This window comes from Ochotona princeps, chromosome 16 (genome assembly GCF_030435755.1).
Source record: "Ochotona princeps isolate mOchPri1 chromosome 16, mOchPri1.hap1, whole genome shotgun sequence".
NCBI classification, from domain to species: domain Eukaryota; kingdom Metazoa; phylum Chordata; class Mammalia; order Lagomorpha; family Ochotonidae; genus Ochotona; species Ochotona princeps.
This window is the reverse complement of record NC_080847.1, coordinates 55,652,322-55,674,742: the sequence shown is the minus strand read 5'-3', so window position 1 is coordinate 55,674,742 and position 22,421 is coordinate 55,652,322. Positions and strand designations below refer to the sequence as shown.

General features: G+C 60.4%; 2 protein-coding genes across 2 annotated transcripts; both read left to right on the top strand.

The window, feature by feature from the left end:
- The first annotated feature begins 8,793 nt into the window (after nt 1–8,793).
- LOC101535806 (kallikrein-11) lies at nt 8,794–15,312 on the top strand. The gene is made up of 10 exons (XM_004596946.4): nt 8,794–8,833; nt 9,162–9,321; nt 9,513–9,772; nt 10,325–10,458; nt 11,059–11,178; nt 13,207–13,276; nt 13,497–13,653; nt 13,941–14,206; nt 14,849–14,985; nt 15,160–15,312. The coding sequence occupies exons 1-10, from the start codon at nt 8,794–8,796 to the stop codon at nt 15,310–15,312; spliced, it is 1,497 nt and encodes a 498-aa protein (XP_004597003.2).
- A 2,700-nt stretch (nt 15,313–18,012) lies between these two features.
- Nucleotides 18,013–21,153, top strand: KLK10 (kallikrein related peptidase 10). Its single transcript, XM_058673952.1, has 5 exons — nt 18,013–18,249; nt 18,901–19,109; nt 20,161–20,435; nt 20,530–20,663; nt 21,001–21,153. Exons 1-5 carry the CDS (start codon nt 18,013–18,015, stop codon nt 21,151–21,153), a joined length of 1,008 nt encoding a protein of 335 aa, XP_058529935.1.
- The last annotated feature ends 1,268 nt before the right edge of the window (nt 21,154–22,421 follow it).

Here is a 22,421-nt window from a genome sequence, read left to right as displayed (position 1 = left end):
CCCATATGGGATCCCGGCGCATGCAAGGCGAGGACTTTAACCACTACGCTATCGCACCAAGCCCGATAAATAGACTTTTCATGTGGGATTTCCTTGCCCAACGGAAAGGTCCCGGTATATTTAGATTCTGACTTGTTCAAGTTCTGGTAGTGCTCCGATTGCTTTGGTCCCATGAGCTAAGTTTTCTTTCTGCGTATGCCCAGACTAGCAGCTTGTGGCTCTGGGTTCTCTCTGTGCATGTGCCATCCTGTCCTGAGCCATTGTCCTAAAACAGACTTACACAATTAGGACCAGCCTGCTAGGCAGAAGAACTTTCTAGAAAAGGATGAGGGAGGGGGACATAACTAGAGGTTTTTGATTCTGGGATGTGAGAGAAAGCCTTGTCAAGGGTAGCCCCACCCAACACCAACGTTACATAACCTTGCTTGTGGGTGTGTGTTGAAATACACCTTATTTAACAGATGTTGTCAGTCATGAACTCATCCAGTCCCATTGTTAAGTCGAGCTGGAAAGGAATGGAGCTTCTGGAACACACATGTTCTCCACTGGACACGTACCAGCGTTTCCACACACAGGAAGCCTAGCAGCACTCAGCTCTACGTGGAGGGGTCTTCTTAAGTAGTTAGATAGCAAAGATCCCCAAATACAGAGACCACATCACCAAAGAGCAGGTATGTCCACAAGGAGACCCAGTGACCGCAGCAGTGAGCAGGCACATCCGGCAATCCAGAAACTTCTCTTTTCTTCTTTTTTAAAGACAGATTTACAAGATTTACAAAGACAAGAAGATAAAGATCTTCTGTTCACTGGTTTACTTCCCAAGAGGCCACAACGGCCAGTGCTGCACCACCAATCCAAAGTCAGGAGCTTTTTCTGGGTCTCCGCTATGGGTGCAGGGTCCCAAGGCTTTGGGCTGTCTTCAATTGCTTTCCAAGGCCACAGGCAGGGAGCTGGATGGGAAGCGAGGCAGTCGGGATATGAACCAGCTCCCATATGGGATCCCTAGTGGAGAGGAGCTGGGACTTGAACCGGCACCATATGGGATGCTGGCACCACAGGAGGCAGCTTAACCCCTCGTACCCTGGGAGCCTAGATTGTTCACCAGCCCGTTCAGGCCCACAAACACCTCCAAAGCACTGCTTTGGGGTCGCCCATCAATTTTATCAAATAGAGAAATGGAAAAACGTGCCATTTGTGAGGAATGCCCATCATGGAACACTATGTAGTGGATAAAAGCAACTAACTCTGCATGACTAGCTAGAAGAATCCAGTGTTAAAGGTGTGCTGCTGCTAACTGCAGTGGTGAGAGTTAGGACGGATGGTACGACAGCACTTGCGCCCTGGTAACACAGCTGCCACGCTGGGAACGTTGGGCAATTTCTCATCAAGTTGAACAAACACATTTCCCAGGATTCATCGATTTCACCCCTGGACATCTGCCCAGGGAAGACAAATACATATGCTCACGCTCAGTGATGGGTTTTTGTTTCTGGGTTTTTCTTTTTAAAGATTTACCAATGTTGTTGGAAAGACAGATGTACAGAGAGAAGAAGAGTTAGAAAGATCTTCCATCTGCTAGTTCGCTCCCCAAATGGTCACAATGGTAGAAGCTGAGCTGTTTCAAAGCCAGGAGTCAGGAGCTTCTTCCAGGCTTCCTATGCAGCAGGCACAGCATCCCAAGGCATTGGACCATCCTCCACCCTGGCCATGAGCAGGGAGCTGGACGGGACATGGACACAAACCAGTACCCATATGGGATGCCGACACTTGGAGATGGAGGATTAGCCAACAGAGTCAATGCATCATTCCCCCATACACACACACACACACACACACACACACACAAACAAAATAATTCATGCATAAATGTTCAAAACAGAGTTATTAGCAATGACCAGACATTAGTAATAACATCCAGTAACTGCTGATGGGATAAGCTGTCCAATCAACACTGCTCAGCAGTGGATGGATACAGACCAAATCGCGGAGTAAAACACGGATGAACCTCATAAGCATTGCGGTCATGGAAGAAGGCACCCACTGACACGGTGGCAGACTGTACATCCACGGCAGCCTAGGGCCAGGGAGGGGAGAGGAAGCTTTGCAGAAGGAGCAGCTTAGGGATGGGGCAGGGGAGAGAGGAGGGAGCTGTTTTGTGTGTTTTTAGTTTACTTGAGAGGCAAAGACACAAGAGTTTCCTTCCACTGCTTCTCGCCCCAAATGCTTTCAATGCCTGACACTGGAGCAGGCAGAAGCTGGAGTCATCCAGGTGTTCCCCGTCGGCGTCTCCGTCCAGGTGTCCCCGTCGGCATCTCCATCCAGGTATCCCCGTCCGCCTCTCCATCCAGGTGTCCCCTGTGGGCGTCATGGATCCGAGGCCCTGAGCTAGCACCTGCTCTCTCCCAAGATGTGCATTAACAGGAAGCTGGTTGTGAAGGTGGAGGCTTGGTTTGGTCCCAGGTGCTCTGATGTCCCAGGCGGTAGCTTAACCTGCTAGGCCACATGGCAACTGCAAGCGGCTCCTTTGGTGACAAGTTCCTGTTTTACCTGCATGTTGCAAAGCTGTGCCATCATAAATACTGTGGCAAAAAAAGATACACAATAATAACGACGATTGCAGGGAACAAACCTAGGATAACAGAGATAGCAACTCAGATACACAATAGCAGAAGGGAAAGATTGCAACACTGCAGGAGGAAGAGCCCGATGGATGCCTTCTACTGACTGAATGCTATCCTCATTGCTCTGGTTCTTGATCTAATTAGTGTGATGCTCTCTGAGGGATCCAGGCCCAGAGCCACCTGCCATGAGCAACAAGCTGGGGCTCCGTGAGTAGGCGGCAGCCGCCCAAACCCTCACCATGGAACAGAAAATAATGACGTCGGCAAGCTGGAGTCCTGACCACCAACAACACCTGGATTCAGCCGAGGCGGCCGGCCAGGTGGTGAGGTTTCTCAGCCCCTGGGATTTCACACAGCCACCTGTCCTCCTCTGCCTGCTTCTCGCCCAGGGCGAGTGTAGTCACAATGGACGCCTGTGTAAGAAGGAATCTAGAGAGTGGGGCGGGGCACGGGCTGGAAGCCACAGGGGCTTGGTCCAGGGGTGTCGATTCTCCTTCTCGGTATTGTCCTAGCTCAATCCGGCACACAGAGGCTGTTCGTTTCACTGTGCCAAGGACCCCCATAAGTAGACAACGCATACACCACTTCACAGAGGTAGACCCAGACAGCAGACAATTCACTGGTGGAAGGAATCCCTTCCTGGCTAGTACAGACACACCCTTAACGTCCCAAGGACCTTACCTCTGCCCCTCCACCCATGAATAAGGGATGCAAGCACACCTGCTGGTGGGAAGGGACAGTACGGATGCCATCGTGGGCTTCTGTTAGGAGCGGTATGGGGGCAGGGAGCAGTAGGAGCATTGCGAATGCCAAAAACCCAGGTCAGGCTCTCTGAGGGAAGAGGCGCTGATGTTGGGCCTGGGAGGAGGAAGTTGTGACAGAAAGCGAGAGGGGAAGGAAAAGACCACCCCTCACCCCCATAACAGGAGGGACTTTCCCATCTGCAATGCTGTTTGGATGAGACTGCTGACCTCACACAGGCACAGGCGACCCGTCACTGAGGGAGCCAGGGCACAGCACCCCACCCTCATCTGGCACAACCTCTTGTCCTCTTGCCCTGAGGCCCACCAGGGGCCACTCTTGCTGGGGCTAGGCTGCCTGGCACTGCCTTTACTGAGACCCCGGGTCTCTGGGACACCTTAAAACAGACATCCTGTAGCCAGGGTTGAGCGCCAGGGCTGGGACGAGACCGCGGCCCTCCTTTGTGGTTCTCAGCTCCAGAAGCCTCCCTGTGCCATGGCTCAGACGCTCTCCGCGAGGCTCAGTCAGGCATCAGCTGCTGTCTGGTGGACTTCTTGGAGCGAGGGGGACACAGGATGGCCCACTGATGCCAGCCGGCGCTGGGGTGGAAGAACAGTATGACCTCACCAGCTGCAGTCACACTCCAGGGAGCAGGTGGCTCGCTGAATCAGGATTCTCCACACGGCGGTGGCTGCTGTGGAGACCTCACTCTCGGGGTGCCTTCCACGGACTCAGTAAATCCTGGTTTAAAATTAGGGAGGGTGTCCTCAAGCCCTAAACATGGTAAGACAGATGTAAATCTCACTGGAGAAAAAAAATACATATATGGGGACAGGCACTATAGCCAAGCAAGTGGAGCTGGCATCAAGATGTCTGTAGTGCCAGCAACCCTTTGAGCACCGGTGCAAGTCCTGGCTGCTCTACTTCTGACCCAGCCCCTTGCTGATGCCCTTGGGCAAGCAGCAGAGGGTGGCTCCAGTGCTTGGGCCCATACAGCCATGTAGGGGACCCAGGTAGATTGGCTTTGGGGGATGAACCAGTCTATGAAAAATCTCTTTCTTTCCCTCTCCATCCCTCTGTGCCTTTTTTTTGTTCAAGTAGATCAACCAATATAAATATATATAGAAGTGAAGACTCCAAGACCCCAGGGAAATTCTTCTTTCATGCTTATGGTCCATGCCAAGGGGGCGGCTGTGTGGAAATGTGCCCATGGTGGCAGACTGAGGGGAACCTGCAGAACCTGCCCAGGAGGATTCTTCCCAGCTGCTCTGGGTGGCAGCCTTTCCTCCAGGGATGTAGCAGGACACCTGCCACCTGCTGCAGGTGTGAGGGCAGCAGGTCTCCCCTGGAGAAGGGCAGGATTTCTATGGCTCACACCGGGGAGGAATGGAGGAAGGCCAGAGACAGCTGCCTGCTGTGTGTCCCTTCCAGTCAGCTCCCACAGCAGCGGTCCCTGGAGACCGTAGCAGAGCTAAGGCCACACCACCACTGGGAGCTGCTGCAGGCAGGCAGTGACATGGGTGCGCATGAGGCCTTCTGCCCCCAAAAAAGCATGACACATGATCCCACCGTAAGCTAACCTCCACCTGCAGCACCAGCGTCCAAATGGGCGCCAGTGTGAGTCTCGGCTACTCTGCTTCCAGTCCAGTGCCCTGCTGCTACACCTAGGAGGGCAGCAGAAGGTGGTGGTCCAAAAGCCTGGAAGGTGGCCCCTGCACTCACTCACATGGAAGAACTGGATGAAGCTCCTGGCTCCTGGCTTCAGACTGGCCCCTTCTAGCAATTTTTTAAAGCAGGGTGCTTCGTGTGGCTGCCCCTCACCACCGCCCTGAGAGCCACAGGCCCCTTTGTCCAGGTGTGAGTGAATGCAGGACAGGCCCGTTCCCAGGAGTTGCTCCAGGAAGCATCTCTCTCAAACAGCTCCCAGGCCTTCCACAGCACCTGGTTGTTCCCTGTGCCACAGCAGCACACATTGGGGCTATTGTGCTGCACAGCAGCCCCCAAGACAGGCCAGAACCTAAATGCACAGACTCTGTGTAGAGGTCATACCGCCCGTCCTCCTTCGCCACCCCAGGAGAGCGGACAGTCGTCTGCAGCAGCCAGCCTCCACCCCACACTGCTTCCAACCAGAGACACTGGTGCCTGGGGACCAGAAGGACACAACCACACAATGGGGATAGAGCCTCTCTGCGAGTCCGGAGGGGAGGCTGAGACCTGAGCTAGGGTCCACTCACCAGGACAGAGTGAGCACTGGGGTCAGAGGTGACGAGGATGCAGCTAACGTGGGGACACCACCAGGACAGCGGGCAGAGGGCTGGGGCCTCGGCCCTGCCCTGAGCCGAAGCACTCAGGTAGTACGGCCAATGGGCTGCACTTTGGGGGGATTGTCTTCGAGCCCCAGCAGCGTCACAGACTCAGAGGCCAGGCCATGGGAGGCACAGACTTGGGGGCACACTGTACGCAGTCACAGGGGGAGAAGTTGTGGGTGGACAGTGCATGGCTGCGCACCAGGCCCTGGAATTGCCTCTGTGGCAGCAACAGCCACGCAGGGAAAACAGTCGATTCACGGCCCAGGTAGAGTTGAGGGCAGGCAGGGAAGGAGGAAGAAAATGAGAATCCCATGGTCCCAGAAAGCAAAAGCTGGAAGGAGCAGGTCTGAGAGGGAGTGTGTCCACAGGAGGGGTGGGTGGCAGGATGCTGGGGAGCCGCTGGAGTGGGCAGCACGGATCCTCCAGGCACCCAGAGAAGGGGTGGGTACGATGACAGACTGAATGAGACGCAGAGGAGGGCGTAACAGGAACAAGTGTGGATACTGCTCCGCCCCGCGCGTGAACAAAGGCTGTCCTCCAAGTCACCCTGGCAGACTCCCCCTCCGTTCCTCATGGTTCTCTATTATTCTTTTGGAAACATTTATTTGTTGATTTGATAAGAGGCGTGATAGATACACAGAGATACCCTTCCACCTGCTGACTCATTGCCCATATATGGCCAGAACAGCTGGGTCTGGGCCAGGCCAAAGCCAGGAGCCAGGGTCGCCATCGGGTCTCCTGCATGGGTGCAGGGGAGCGCTGCATTTGGGCCCCGCTCCATTGCTTTAGCAGGGAGCTAGATGTGAAACGGAGCAGCCGGGACTCACCACTGCTGTGTGCAATGCCAGCGTCTGCATGACAGATGGTGGACTTCACCTGCTACACCACACCACCAGCCCCAAATGCCTTATTTCTGCAGAAACCCAACACTACGGGCCACACTGAGGACATCTACTCTTAACCACTTCACATGCTTGTCCATCTTGGGGTGTCCTGTTTGATGTTCCAGGGAGGAAGTGGTGTAGAGGCCTTTAGCCTCCCCCATGCTCATTCCTTAGATGCACAAACCGAGGCCAGGCAAAGAGAGCACCCAGCTCTCTCCCTCCTGCCCCAAGGGGTTCAACTCAGGCAGAGAGAGCTCAGCCCAGTGCTATGATACAGCATGTTAAGCCTCCGCCTGCAATGCTGGCATCTCATATGGATGGCGGTTCGAGTCCCAGCTGCTCCGTTTCCGATCCATCTTCCTGCTAATGCTCCTAGGAAAATGGAAAACAGAGAAAGATGGCCCACATGCTTGAACACCTGCCATCCACATGGGAGAGCTGCAAGAAGCTCCTGGCTTCTGGTTTTAGGCTGATCCAACTGGCCTTTGCTGCCATGTGGGGGCTGGGATGAACAAATGAGTAGATGACCTCTCTCTCTCCCTCTCTCTCTCCCTCTCTCTCTCTCTCTCCCTCTCTCTCTCTCTCTCTCTCTCTCTCTCTCTCTTTCTCTCTCTCTCTCTCTCTCTCAGTGTGGGTATGTGTGTCACTCTGCCTTTCAAATAAATAGAATCTTTTTCAAGAAGGAGGCAGAAACAGATTTTCACACAGAGGGAGACCCAGGCATTGGAAATTGCAGTAAGATTGGATTAGATATTCATGACAGTGACAGATCAGATAGGTAGCGCTCACGTGCCACAGCCAGGACTTGGGAATTCAGTCAGGGTGGCAGAGCCCAGGCACTGGAGCACCTGCTGCCGCCTTCCAGGGTGTGCGTTTGCAGGAAGCTGGGGTTGGAAGCCAGAGGTGGTCCGTTGACACGGGACGTGGGACTCCGAACCAGAGGCAAGACACCAGCCAGCTCTCTTTGCTGCCTCTTTCTCCTTCTCTCGGCCTCCCTGTGTCTCTTTCTGTCTGGGTGGTTTTATCAGCAACGGAAGCGCTGATGCAAAGGACCCTCCATGGAATTCCGCTAAATTGGTTTCAGACAGGAGGGCATTTCCAAACAGCTCAGGGAAGATGGACTTGGGAGACACACATAACTTGCTGCATGCTTCTTGACGCAGGGAGGTGGAGCGTCCCCCAGGGGGTCCTCGCCTTGCACACACCTAGATCCTATATGGGTGCTGATTCTAATCGCGGCAGCTCCACTTCCCATCCACCTCCCTGCCTGTGGCCTGGGAAAGCAGTCGAGGATGGCCCAAAGCCTTGGGACCCTGCACCAGTGTGGGAGACCCAGAAGAGGCTCCTAGCTTCAGATCAGCTCAGCTCTAGCCATTATGGCCGCTTGAGGAGTGAATCATTGAACAGAAGATGTTCCTCTCTGTCTCTCCTCCTCTCTGTATATCTGACTTTCCAATAAAAATAAAATCTTACCAAAAAAAAACAGGTCTCCTCCCAACCCAGCTCCTTCTCAGCCCTTCATGTTTCCTCCCCTCTTCTCTCTTGGAGTGAGGGACGCTCTCTCCATCCCCGCCCCTTCCTTCCACTCTCCCAGCGTTCACAGCCTCCTCCCTGCCCTCCTGGGGGTGGGGGAAGCAGCCCCGGTGTCCGCAGCGTCCCCACCCTCCTGGGGTGACAATTCTCACAGTCACCAAGCGGGGGATTAGAAGCTCCCCAGCGCCCCTGAGTCATCAGTGGGAGAGGGAAACGGGTCGGGTTCTCCGGGTCCCTTCCTCCTGCTGCGGGGCTCAATTAGTACGCATTAGCCCAGTCCTGCGGGGGATTAACGCACACTCCCCACCCCGGCTTCCTCATCCCCTATCCTCAACCCAGAAACCAGACGGGGCTGGGGCACAGCGAGTTAAAAGCTGGCGGGCACCAGGACTGGGGCAGCGAGGTGTTAGGAGAGGGGACAGACAGGTGGGGCAGGTGACATGCCGGGGGCCAGGCAGTGGGAGGATTGACTGGCGGTGTGTTCTCCGGATGAAAGGCCCGGCAGGCAGGCGGACAGGGAGAGATAGCAGAGAGAGGAACAGGCTGAACATAGAGGATCAGGGGCAGTGAGACCATCGCTGATTAGGGGAAGGCCCGGGCGGGGAGGGTAAAGGCTGGGAGGAGGGGAAGGGGCATCCAGGGCAGAGCTGAGATCCGCCCTCTTCCCCCATCCCACCCCCCGCCAGACCTCAGGGGTGACCCGCGATGCCACATCCCAGCCTGCTTCTGATCCTGTGTGTACTTGGTGAGTCCTCTGGGCAGTGAGAGGGCAGAGCTGTTCACCCCCACCCCGTCTCCCCCTGGCCCGCGTCCCGCGCCATCCCTCCCTCCCTCCCTCCCTCCCTCCCCCATCACAGCTCTGGCCCCCCAGCCCACAGCGCGTGGGGAAGGGTCTCTCTCAGAGCGTCCAGCCCCTCACCTATCAGGGCCCGGCCTCATCCATCTCTCCTGGAACTTCACTGCCTCTGGGTCTCCCCGGGGCCTGCTTCTCCTTTCCTGTCTTCCTAAACTTGGGCTCCCTCTCTCTCTAACCCACAACCTTCCTGCTGTCTGGCTCACAGCCCTGGCGCCAGGCCGAGGCCAAGCAGACACGGAGAAGATCGTCAACGGAGCGGAGTGTGTCCCACACTCGCAGCCGTGGCAGGTGGGGCTGTTCGAGGGCACGAACCTGCGCTGCGGGGGGGTCCTCATCGACCGCCGCTGGGTCCTCACGGCTGCGCATTGCAGCGGCAGGTAAGTCCCTGTCCCTCCCCCGCAGGTGCGCCAGCGCGCGCACGGGGGACGCGGGTGTCTGGGACAGCAGCCCCCCAAAAGGTGTCTAAGGCTCGGGAAGGGCAGGTGCGCCAGCGCGCGCGCGGGAGAGGCCGGTGCCTGGGAGCGCAGCCCCCCAAGGGCCGAGCACCCAGCGCCCCTGCGCCCCCCAGCAGGTACTGGGTACGCCTCGGGGAACACAGCCTTAGCCGGCTGGACTGGACCGAGCAGATCCGGCGCAGCGGCTTCTCCATGACCCACCCGGGATACCAGGGTGCACTGCAGAACCACGAGCACGACCTCCGGCTCCTGCGGCTGGGCACACCTGCCCGGCAGACCCGCAGCGTGCAGCCCCTGCCACTGCCCAGCGCCTGCGTGGCCGCCGGCACGGAGTGCCACATCTCCGGCTGGGGCACCACCAACCAGCCATGGAGTAAGGGGGCTCTCCCGGTCAGAGGTCAGGGGGCAGCAGGGGCAGCAGTCAGGAGCCTCGAAGCCTCAGGGAAAAGATGAGGAAGGTCCGAGCTTGGGGTCAGAGGCCACCATTGGTTTGGGGCTCGAGGTCAAAGGTGTAGGGTTGAGGTCTCACAGTGCAGGCCAAATCTGAGACTAAAAATAGGTCTGTGCCATGAGGCTTGGGATGGCAGGATCTGGACACCGAGGAGGTGTGGGACCTGTGAGATGGAGGTGAGCTCAGGGGTCAAGGTGATGACAAAGGTTGTAGGTCAAAGGTCCCAATATCCGAGAAGGGCAGGTGTCCACTCATTGCATCTTAAGTTGAAAAGATGTAGCAGGTCTTGAGGTACGACATGCCAAGTCACAGGTCAAAGGTCACAGAAGCTGCCCAATGACCTGGGCTCAAGGGCCACTGAAACCCAGAGGTTTTAGGTGAGGGGTGGGGACTGAGGGTCCCTGGGCGGGGAGGGGGTGCAGCTCCTGAGTGGGCAGCTCTGGGAGTCGCTACACCACTCATCCCCACCCCCAGGCCCATTCCCTGACCGGCTGCAGTGCCTCAACCTCTCCACCGTGTCGCACACCGCCTGCCAGTCCGTCTTCCCTGGTAGGATCACCGACAACATGCTTTGTGCCGGCGGCGTGGCGGGCAAGGACGCCTGCCAGGTGAGCTGGGCTGGGCAGAGAGAGGGGCATCAAGGACGGGGAAGGAGCAGGGGCACAGACGAAGGGAGAGCGTGGGCAGCAAGGACAAACAGCTGGCCAGGACTTGGCATTCAACCCTCTTCACCCCTTCTGTGTCCTTGCCCAGCTCCTGGGTCCCTTGGGGGAGGTGGCTCCAGCCTGCACTCTAGGCACCCAGCCATTGCCCTGAAAGAACCCGCTACCTTCATGAAGTCCGGCCCTCCACCCCTGGGATTGGTCATGGGCGATAGCATCCTCTTCCCTCATTGGCTGGAACCCCCTTCACAGAACTTCCTCTCATGAAGTTCCGCCCTTCACCCCTGGGATTGGTCATGGGCGATAGCATCCTCTTCCCTCATTGGCTAGAACTCCCTTCAGAGCACTTCCTCTCATGAAGTCTGGCCCTCCTTGCTTGGCATTGGTTCCCCGGGAACAGGGCCTCCTCAATGAGTCGGCCATTGTCGTTGTCCCTTGGAACTTGGCTGTGCTGCTTTTGGCTACCGACCAGGCTTAGCTCCGGAATGGGTTAGGCCGTGGAGGCAGGAAAGCAAAAAAACCGAGGTCTTCCCTTCTGCCTTCCAGGGTGACTCTGGGGGCCCGCTGGTGTGTGGCGGCGTCCTGCAGGGGCTGGTGTCCTGGGGTTCCGTGGGCCCCTGTGGGCAGAGAGGCATCCCAGGGGTGTACACCAAGATCTGCAAATACGTGGACTGGATCCGAGGGATCATGAGGAACAATTAGGCGCACTGCACCGGGACCCGCAGCCTTCAGCCGGGAGGTGTTCCTTGACGTCTCACTCCAGCTGAGCTGGGGACCTTCTGCCTCAACTAGTCCAACCATGGTGGGAGCCGGGAGAGTGTGCAGGGGCTCTGTCCATCTCTTTTATCTCCCTGTACTGCTTAAGACCCCCAGAGAAGCCCCCCCCCCAACCCCAGCTGCTGTACCTGCAAGTGTAGACACAGAGATCGGAGGGGGGCGGTGTTGCAGTGTGGCCCATTAAGCTGCCACCTGCTACCCCAGCATCCTATGTGGGCACTGATGGGAATCCCAGCTGTGCCACTTCCCATCCAGCTCCCTGCTAATGAGCCTGGGAAAGCAGGGGAGGAGGGCCCAAGGGCTTGGGCCCCTGCACCCACGCGGGAGACCTAGAAGAAGCTCCTGGCTCCTGCTGCAGTCACCTGGGAAGTGACCAGTGGATGGAAGATCTTTCTCCTCTAGAACTCTACCTTTCAAATAAATAAATCTTCAAAATAATAAAGATGACCCAGCCTCATTCTGTCTTCTCCTGGGGTCCCGTCTGTGCATGCACGCGCACACACACAGCAGGGAAAGGAAGTCATGAGCATGAGCCCCACGGCAGCTGTCGCCATCCGAGTGTCTTCATCTCAGCCAGCCCCCACCCTGAGGCAGGGCCGTCACCCCCATGTCGCCCGTGAAGAAACTGATCCTCCCGGGGCGGAGGCCCTCATCCCACGTCACCGTCACCGTGGTCGGAAGAGGCAGAGCCAGGATTTGAGGCCAGGGCTGGCTGCCGTCAGAGCTTGGGCCTACCCCGCCTTGCTCCACACCTGCCCATTGGAGAGCCAGCAGAGGCAGACAGGGGAGACGGCGGCTGCCCAAGGCTGGCACAGGCGGCACTGAGGGCGCTGAACGTTGGCACCACAGTAAGTGCTGCCCAGGCAGATGGGGGAGGGGGACAGACAGGCTGTCGGAGGGAAGGGCCAGCAGGGCGATGAGGCCCCAATGCAGCCTGGGGTCGGGGCGGCTGCTGGCTGAGGGCTCACTTGGCTCGCACAGGCCCCGACCTGCCGTTCCCAGCCTGCCGCCTGGCAGCTGCTCCACCTCTGTAATGCCCCAGGTTCCTCTGAAGAGGCCAAGGGGGCCCCCCAGGAGCTCAGACTCCCCTCCTGGGCGGGGGGAGTGGGGAGGACCAGGTGTAGGAAGGGCAGGCTGGGAGAAGTAGGGAAGACGGAGGAACAGGAGAGTATCATAGTGATGTGCAGTGGAAGGCAGGGTGAGGCCAGGGCAGGAGAAGGAAGCGGGCAGAGCAGAGTCCCAGGGTGCTGAGAACTGGAGACAGAAAGAGGCCAGCGAGACATACACACACCCCAGGTGGCCCGCCTGCCTGGTGCCTGGCTCTGGGACGCAGCCCACCACAGCTGCCACCTGTCACCTCCAACCCTTGAGGACTCTTGAGCCCAGCTTCGGTCACTGAGTCCAACCATCCGCTCCCACCCCTTGAGGGCTCCAGGGCAATCCTCCCTTGGTCTAGCTCCGTCCAGTTCTGCTCAGCTGTCCTTTACAGGGGAAGAGGGGGGGAGGGTAGCAAGGCTGGGATGTCACAGGGGAAGCAGGGTCCAACGGACCCTACACCCAGCTGGGGCAGACCCCAGAGGAGTACAGGGGCTGAAACCAAAGATTTCCAGGAACTCAGGGAGGACTTCCTGGGGCCCCGCCCACTGCTTGCTTTGGCAAATCCCTGCTGGCGTTCCAGAAGTTTCTCGCTGTGATCTAAGCTCCCTGTCCCCTACCTCCAGCCCCCATCACTCCACCTCCCCCCACCCCCGGCCAAGCCCAATCTGGAAGCTTCAAATCCTAGAGTCCTGGTTTGGGCTGTTTGAGAACCAGGAGGTCCCACCAAAGGCTTGCCTCTCAGGGGGTGGGAGCGTAACAGGTCCACCCCAAGTCCCCTGGAAGGTGACTGGGCCCCTGTCTTCCTCCTTGTCCCCAGAGGAACCTGGGGCCTGCCCTGCCCGCCTCCAGGCCATGCTACTGCGACTCCTCACCCTGGCTCTGGTGACAGGTATGGAGTGGGCTGGGCATTGCCCGGGCGCCCCGACCCCCATACCTCTGGCTGCACCAGGCCCGGGGCCAGAATGAGGGGAGGCCAAGGGGATGCCTGGGGTGGGGTGAGGGAGAGGCAGGAGTGGGGAGGGTCGGGGGACAGAGGCAGCCCCAGGCCAGTGCCAGCACCTCCCTGTCCCTCGCTCCCACCCGGCCTGAGCCCCCTCCTTTGTCTCCAGGGCACGCAGGGACAGAGACCCGGATCATCAAGGGCTATGAGTGTCCCCCGCATTCCCAGCCCTGGCAGGCCGCCCTATTCCAGAAGACGCGGCTACTCTGCGGGGCCACCCTCATTGCCCCCAGATGGCTCCTGACGGCCGCCCACTGCCTCAAGCCGTGGGTGCGGGGGCTAGGGCGGGGTTGGGAGGGGGCTGGAGCTGGAGAGAGTCTGGGGGCTGGGGGTCAAGGGAGAATAGGGGGGACGGGACTGGTTGGAGAGGCTGTCCATTGGAACTGGCATGGGGTTGGAAATCTGGAGTTTGAAGCCTGCAGGTGGTTGCCATAAGAGCTGGGGTGAGGCTAGAAGTGGGGCCTGCCCCCAACCCGAGGCATCTCCCCACTCCTGCGCCGGGCCTTGCCCCATCCTCTCCCTCTCTGACTCTGCCGTTTGTCTCCCACCTCAGCCGCTACGTGGTTCACCTCGGGGAGCACAACCTGCAACGCCCAGACGGCTGCGAGCAGACACGGGCGGCCACGGAGTCCTTCCCTCACCCCGACTTCAACAACAGCCTCCCCAACAAGGACCACCGCCATGACATCATGCTGGTGAAGTTGGCCAGCCCCGCCTTCCTCACCCGGGCCGTGCGCCCCCTTGCCCTGTCACAGCACTGCGTCACCCCGGGCACCCAATGCCTCATTTCCGGCTGGGGCACGACGTCCAGTCCCCAGTGTAGGGGTTCTATGGAGGGAATAAGGGGGCAGAGGGGACTTGGGGGCAAGAGGAGCCTGCGGAGGTGGGGTCCGGAGCGACACTGGAGGATTTCCGGGTGGGAGGGTTGTCATTGGCAGGCTGAAGTCAGGGCCTGGGAGGGCAGAGGCAAAAGTTGTGGGACTTGGGCAAGGGGCCACGCCTTTCTGGACCTGAGCTGCTTCTCTGTAACATGAGAAGAGTCTCCCTAGATGTTTTATATCATCTTAAAGATTTATTGATTTATTTGAAAGGCAGAGTTACAGAGAGAGAATCCTCCATCCACTGGTTCACTTCCCAAAAGGCCACAGCAGTCAGGGAACCAAAGCCAGGAGCTTCTCCCACATGGATACAGGGACCCAAGCACTTGGGCCAGCCTCTGCTGCCTTCCCAGGCACATTACCAGAGAGCTGGATCAAAAGTGGAGCAGCTAGGACTTGAACTGGCATCCATGTGGGATGCTGACACTGCAAGCTGTGACTGCCCACCCCACTCCACCCCACTGTAAGGTTTTGATTCAGTAGCGCTGCAGATACTCAGAGGGCCCCAAGCAGGGGCACTCCCTATCGCTGGGGGCTGCAGCAGAGGGTCCCACACCCCACACAGCCTCCCATGTCTCTGCAGTGCGCTTGCCCCACACCTTGCGATGCGCCAACATTTCCATCATTGCACACAGCGAGTGTGAGCGCGCCTACCCCGGGAACATCACGGCCACCATGCTGTGCGCCAGCGTCGAAAAGGAGGGCAAGGATTCCTGCCAGGTCAGAGGGCAGGGTCTGGGTCTCCTGTCAGTACTGGTATCCCAAGCCCGGCCCCACTCAGCCTCAGCCTGTGATCTGTACCTCAACGCTACGCCCACCACCCACCACCTGCTCTGCGGCCATTCACCCAGCCCTCACCTCTCATGCTTCTCTCTCTCTCTCTCTCCCACCCAGGGTGACTCCGGGGGGCCCCTTGTCTGCAATGAGTCACTTCAAGGCATTATCTCCTGGGGCCAGGATCCGTGTGCTGTCACCCGGAAGCCAGGCGTCTATACCAAGGTCTGCCGATATGTGGACTGGATCCAGGCAACCATGGAGAACAATTAGTTGGGTGTGCAGTGCTTCCAACTGCCACTTTCTGTGCATTCTCTCAAGGAAGCAGGCCCAATAAGGGTACCCCTCGGGCTGTCAGTGTACCCCTCGAGCTATCAGTGTACCCCTCGGGCTGTCCAGGGTACCCCTCGGGCTGTCCAGGGTACCCCTCCAGCTGTCCAGTGTACCCCTCAGGCTGTCCAGGGTACCCCTTGGGCTGTCAGTGTACCCCTCGAGCTGTCAGTGTACCCCTCGGGCTGTCCAGGGTACCCCTCGAGCTGTCAGTGTACCCCTCGGGCTGTCCAGGGTACCCCTCCAGCTGTCCAGTGTACCCCTCGGGCTGTCCAGTGTACCCCTCGGGCTGTCCAGGGTACCCCTCCAGCTGTCCTGTGTACCCCTCCGGCTGTCCAGAGTACCCCTCCGGCTGTCCTGTGTACCCCTCGGGCTGTCCAGAGTACCCCTCCGGCTGTCAGTGTACCCTTCAGGCTGTCCAGGGTACCCCTCTGGCTGTCCAGTATACCCTGTGTTGGGGGGGCATCCCTGCCACAAAAGCCAGCCCGTGGCTCCCTCACTGACCCGGGGTTTGCGATCAGACAGATCTGAACACCCATCCTGGCTCGGACTAACTTCCTGACTCTTGAAGGCCCCTTCCTGGCATCTGCCATAGTTCTAATAAACAATGTGTAAACCTACCAAGTGTTCGCTGCATACCACAGCAACCCTGAGCCAAGGGATTTTAAACAAATCCCCGAAGGTCATCCTTACAAAGGTTGGTACCATTGTCACGCCCACTTCACAGCCAGCAAAACCAAGGCTCATGGGCACGCAGACCACTAGCCGGAGAGCAAGGGTCAGAAGCTGGGCTACCTGCTGGCTCACTCCCCAGATGCCTGTAGCAGCTGGGGATGAACCAGGCAGAAGCCAGGAGCCCTCAATGCCATCGCGATCCCCCATGCCAGTGCCAGGGGGCCGAGGACTGGGGCCTGCCGGGATGTGCGTGGTGGAGCAGAGCAGCCAGGATTTGAATCAGACACCCCAACATGGAGTGGCAGCATCACCAGTGGGGACTTGCTCAAGGCACCATCCTGCGGGGATCTCTTAACCCTCAAATGACATCATCCTGATTATGGCTGAATCTGTCTCTTTAACGCGGTGTGTGCCAGTGTGTGAGAGCCCAGCAGGTTGGCCAGGCTGAAATTGGGCAGGATGGAGCAGGTGTTTCCAGTGTCTACGGAGACCTAGCTGGTACGGTAGCCAGTGGGCATGTGCAGATGCTTAAACTCACACAGAGGGTTCTGTTGTGCTGGGTAACCACACCCACCGGTGGCTGCCACACCAGACAGCACATCTACCTTGTGGGGAGCATCAAGGGCCCCCGACCCCCGTGAGCTCAGTGCTCATGGCAGAAGGCACCCCACAGGGGGCCCCAGCTTCAGGATTTTTCCCTTGCAGAGAGAGGAAGCAGGCCCAGGACGGGCAGCAGGGCCTCCTGGCCTCTAGGCAGACTTGCAGCTTGACCTGTGATTCATTGCGGGTTCTGAGTCTCCCAGCTGAACCAAGGGAGCCGGGCCCAGCAGCAGGTGGTGTGGGTTCCCTGGATGCCTTGGCCTCCTGTGGCTCACGGGCAGGGAGATGGGGACCACACACAGGCATGACACAGAGGACAGAACACACACACACACACACACACACACACACACACACACACGCAGAGGCCAGTGCCTGGGACACACAGGCAGCCGGCTGCTCCAGCTGCAGGGACGTCTCTCCCGGTTTCCTTTCTCTCTGTTAGCTTCCCTCCTCCGCCCTCTGTCTCTAAGTGCGGTCCCTAACGTGTCTCTCCACCTCCCTGCCTCTCCCAGCCCACGGGTTCTTTTCTTCGCCCCTCACTATCCCAGGCATGCACTTCCCTGCGTATTTCCTCTCTCAATCGTTGTCACAGCCGCCCACTGCCTTCCACCCACCCCTGCTGGGCTCCCTGGGGCCACAGCTGCATTCCCAGCCACCCACCGACACACACCTGGGAAGAGCCAGAGCAGTGGACCTGGCAAAACCCCCAAGAGTTCCCGAACCGGGTGTTTCAGGTGCAGGGAGAAAGACGTCTGTATTCCAGCAGCGCCCCTCCCAGGGCAGGAATCCGAAGCCAAGGTTGGGTGCCAGCCCCACCCCTGGTATAATTAGGCAGAGGTAAAAGGAGGGAGTGAAACCCTCAAGGGGAGGGTGGGTAAGCTTCCGGGAACCTGGGGGTTAAAAGGCAAGTTCTGGCCAGGGGTCTAGGGGCAGAGGACACTCGGCGGCCCAGGAGGCAGGGCAGACGGAGACGCTCCGGGTCCCCTTCCATCGTTTCCATCGGCCGACTGGCAGGTGAAGCAGGCTGCAGAGGGCTGTGAGAGCGGCCCCGGGCGGCTGGCTCCTCAGTGCCAGATGCCCCAGGAGCTAGGCTAGGGATGCATCCTCCTCCCTCACACCCCTCTGTTGAACCGCTGGCTCCGAGCCTGGGATCCCCCACGTCCCCCATCCAGCGAGGCCGGGCCTGGAGGGCGCAGCCTTCCGAGGCGGTGAGGACAGGACGGAAAGCGCACCCAGTTTCTGACCGGTCCCAGCGGGCTCCGGACCTCCAGGACGGGCCTGGCGAGGAGAAGGGAGGTGGAGGGGGGCGGTCTCTGCAGGGGCATCTGTGTTAACCCACTCCCCACCGCAGCGCAGGTCCTGGCCATGAGGCCCCAGCACCTCCACCTCTCCGCCGCCCCTGGCGCCCTGGCCTTGGGCAAGCTGCTGCTGCTGCCGCTACTGATGGCGCAACTCCGGGGTGAGGCAGGAGCCGGGCTGGGCCCAGGGGAGGAGAGGGCCCTGCGGCGTGCGCCCACCCCCACGGAGAGGGCCCTGCTCTCCACGCGGGACGCCTCTGGGGCTCTGTCCCACGCAGACCCCGGCCCCTTTACACCAACCGCGGCACCGCTTCCCTTCCCGCTCGCCTTGCCCTCGGAACTGTTTTCCCGTCTGGCCTCTGGCTCTCGCTCCTTTTCCAACCATGTTTCCTTATCCTCAGCTCTTGTGCCTTCCAGACCTGCCGCGTGTTGCCCCTCCACGTTATAGCCCCACCCACTGCCCTCTGGCCCCGCCCTCCTCGCCTAGCCCCGCCACTCGTCGGTCCACGAAGTCCTTAGTCCCGCCCCACCGTCCTCTAGCCCCACCCCCAGGTCATATAGCCCCGCCCTATCCGGCCTTAGTCCCGCTCCTCGGTCTTCTAGCCCCGCCCCTGCTTTACCCTCTGCTTTCTAACCCCACCCACTGCCCCCTAGCCACGCCCCTCCTCGCCTAGTCTCGTCCCCTTGTCAGTCTCCAGCGTGGTAGCCCCGCCCCACCTCACCAGGCTCAGCTCCTGGTCAATCATCTGCTTTCTAGGCCCGCCCTACTGTCATCCAGCCCCGCCCCACGCCGCCATGACCCCGCCCCTCGGTCATCTGGCCTCGCCCCCCGCTCTCTAGCCCCGCCCCCGCGGAGTGGCTCCCGACCTGCCACGGCCTCACGCCCGGCCGTTCCAGGCCTTTGCTTCCTCGCTCTCCCCTCCGGCTGCCCCGCGACACCCTCGCGGTCCGGCAGTCCCCTGACCGCTCCCCTCTCTCTCCAGCCGCCGAATCGCTGCTCCCGGGGAACGACACGGGCGCGGATCGCGCGGCCCCCGATGCCCCGTGCCCGCGCCGCTCGCAGCCCTGGCAGGTGTCGCTCTTCAGCGGGCTCTCCTTCCACTGCGCCGGCGTCCTGGTGGACCCGAGCTGGGTGCTCACGGCCGCGCACTGCGGGGACAAGAAGTAGGACTCCGGGCTGGCAGTGGGGTCCTCTGGGGGCAGGGGATCGGGGCTCGTGCCCGGCCGCCAGGCGGCGGTGTGCGCCTTCTCTACCTTTCCACTGACTCCTCCCTCACACCCAGGGGTCCAGCCCAGACCCTCCTCCCTCACACCCAGGGGTCCAGCCCCAGAGCCTCCCTCACACCCAGGGGTCCAGCCCAGCCCTCCTCCCTCACACCCAGGGGTCCAGCCCAGATCCTCCTCCCTCACACCCAGGGGTCCAGCCCTCCTCCCTCACACCCAGGGGTCCAGCCCAGCCCTCCTCCCTCACACCCAGGGGTCCAGCCCCAGAGCCTCCCTCACACCCAGGGGTCCAGCCCAGATCCTCCTCCCTCACACCCAGGGGTCCAGCCCAGACCCTCCTCCCTCACACCCAGGGCTCCAGCCCTCCTCCCTCACACCAGGGGTCCAGCCCAGACCCTACTCCCTCACACCCAGGGGTCCAGCCCAGCCCCTCCTCCCTCACACCCAGGGGTCCAGCCCTACTCCCTCACACCAGGGGTTCAGCCCAGACCCTCCTCCCTCACACCCAGGGCTCCAGCCCAGACCCTCCTCCCTCACACCCAGGGGTCCAGCCCTACTCCCTCACACCAGGGGTCCAGCCCAGACCCTCCTCCCTCACACCCAGGGCTCCAGCCCAGCCCCTCCCTCACACCCAGGGGTCCAGCCTAGACCCTCCTCCCTCACACCCAGGGGTCCAGCCCAGACCCTCCTCCCTCACACCCAGGGGTCCAGCCCAGACCCTCCTCCCTCACACCCAGGAGTCCAGCCCCTCCTCCCTCACACCCAGGGGTCCAGCCCCTCCTCCCTCACACCCAGGGGTCCAGCCCCTCCTCCCTCACACCCAGGAGTCCAGCCCCTCCTCCCTCACACCCAGGGCTCCAGCCCCTCCTCCCTCATGTCCCGCCCACACCAGGACCCAATGTCATCCACTGCGCCGCAGCCTGCTGCCTCCTAACCCCGGGGACTCCAGTGAAAGCCTGGCCTCCGAATGAGTGTCCCCCGCCCCCTGCAGGTCACTGTGGGCTCGCGTCGGGGACGACCACCTGCTGCTCCTCCAAGGCGAGCAGCTGCGCCGGACCACTCGCGCCATCGTGCACCCCAGCTACCGCGGGGGCGTGCGCCCCATCCTGCCCCGGCGCACCGACGAGCACGACCTCATGCTGCTGAAGCTGGCTCGAGCCGCCGTGCCGGGACCAGCCGTGCAGCCCCTGCGGCTGCCCTTCCGCTGTGCAGAGCCCGGGGACCAGTGCCAGGTGGCGGGCTGGGGAACCACGGCCAGCCGCAGAGGCAAGAGCTGGCGCCTCAAGGAGGCGGGACGGGGTGGTGGGGCTGGGGAGAGCTCAAGGGCTAGACCCACGTCACCTGCCCGCTCTGTCCTCAGTGAAGTACAACAAGGGCCTGAGTTGCTCCCACGTGACCCTCCTGAGCCCCCAGCAGTGTGAGGTCTTCTACCCTGGCGTGGTCACCTCCAACATGCTGTGTGCCGGCCTGCAGCGCGGCCAGGACCCTTGCCAGGTAGGCACTGGCTGGGAGGGGTCTGCGTCTCAGGAGAGAGGGAGGGGACGGCAACAGCGGAGCCCTCCCCTCCCCCAATGCCCCCCAGTCCTGCCCCCTCCTCGTCCTCGTCCTCTGCGCATTCCCCTCGCCCAGGCTTTGCTAAGTGCCTCCTTCATCGCTGTCTCCAGCCCCCGCTCACCAAGCTGCCCCCTCCTCTGCCCTAGCACAGCCCCCGCCCCACCATGCAGGCTGCGGAGGCAACCCCTCACTCTGCAGGTTATTCTAACCTGGAGTGGGGGTTCCCATGTGGACAGGGCCTTCACTGGCCCTCCCCCTTCTGCCCTCCCTCCAATAGAGTGACTCTGGTGGGCCCCTGGTGTGTGATGAGACCCTGCAGGGCATCCTGTCCTGGGGCGTCTACCCCTGCGGCTCTGCCCAGCACCCGGCTGTCTACACGCAGATCTGCAGATACGTCTCCTGGATCAGGAAAACCATCCTCTCCAACTGACCCCCAAACCGGAAACACCCTAGCCCCACCCCCAGCTGTCCTCTGCCCTGGGCTCCTAGTCTTGCTCCTAGCTGCTGCCCACCAACACTTCTAGACACCTCACCCCTCGTTCGCTGCCAAGGGCAGGAAGTGGGCACAACCTCTGGGAAAAGTGCCAACCGCCGGCTTTTTCTGCCACTGCCAATGGGACAGCCCAGCCTCTCCTCCCTCACGCACAGGGATCCAGCCCATCCTCCCTCACATACCCCCATGAACTGCAGTACACTGACTGCCACAGCAGGAATAATGAAGTGCCTACCTCTTACACATGTGGTGAGGCCTGTGTGCGCGTGTGAATCTTTGTGGCAATGACCGGGCAAACCTTCCAACACTGGGCCTGACCCCAGCCCCTGTTGTCACCAACTGGCCATATCCAGGAAGGTGGGAATGTGTGCGTACCCCTGCTCCTCCAGCCCCCATGGGCTGATGGGAAATTCTTCTCCATCCTCTTCCTGGCTCACAAAGGAAGCACCGTTAGCTGCTTCTTCAGTCCCTTGCACCTCTTTGGCCCCACCCAACACCAGGGTCTCCAGTGGTCACCGAGACTGCAGGGACGTCCCCCATCCCACCGCCCCAACCGTCCACCCCAGGAACTCAGGCTGAGCTCCATGGGGGTCCAGTTCCCATGCCCTGCTGCTGAAAAGCCAAAACAAAGTATGCATCCCACAAGCATGGGAGGAAACTTCCTCCTGTCTCCTCTCCCAGCAACGGTCCCCAGGTTTGTCCTGAGATTGTGGGGTCGGACCGGGTAGCCACCTCCAACGCAGAGCCCAGGCAAAGCTGGCAGGAATCTGCATGGACCTTGGTGCTGTACCCTAAGGCTGAGCACAGATTCTGTCATCCCTACACCCCAGGTGAATGGAGAGGCTCCAATCCTTCCTCCCTCAGATCAGGGGTTCAGCCCAGCCCCACCTCCCTCACTCCCAGGGGTCCAGCCCCTACTCCCTCACACCCAGGGGTCCAGCCCAGACCCTCCTCCCTCACACCCAGGGGTCCAGTCCCTCCTCCCTCACACCCAGGGCTCCAGCCCAGCCCCTCCTCCCTCACACCCAGGGCTCCAGCCCAGACCCTCCTCCCTCACACCCAGGGGGCCAGCCCGGACCCCCCTCCCTCACACCCAGGGGTCCAGCCCCTCCTCCCTCACACCCAGGGGTCCAGCCCAGACCCTCCTCCCTCACACCCAGGGGTCCAGCCCAGACCCTCCTCCCTCACACCCAGGGGTCCAGCCC

Coding starts and splice junctions, on each gene's coding strand:
- LOC101535806 (XM_004596946.4), top strand. CDS start 8,794: ATGCCACATCCCAGCCTGCTTCTGATCCTGTGTGTACTTG. Junction 8,834..9,161: donor TCTGATCCTGTGTGTACTTG/GTGAGTCCTCTG, acceptor CCCTGGCGCCAG/GCCGAGGCCAAGCAGACACG. Junction 11,179..13,206: donor ACACCAAGATCTGCAAATAC/GTGGACTGGATC, acceptor TTGTCCCCAGAG/GAACCTGGGGCCTGCCCTGC.
- KLK10 (XM_058673952.1), top strand. CDS start 18,013: ATGAGGCCCCAGCACCTCCACCTCTCCGCCGCCCCTGGCGCCCTGGCC. Junction 20,436..20,529: donor AACCACGGCCAGCCGCAGAG/GCAAGAGCTGGC, acceptor CTCTGTCCTCAG/TGAAGTACAACAAGGGCCTG. Junction 20,664..21,000: donor GCGGCCAGGACCCTTGCCAG/GTAGGCACTGGC, acceptor TCCCTCCAATAG/AGTGACTCTGGTGGGCCCCT.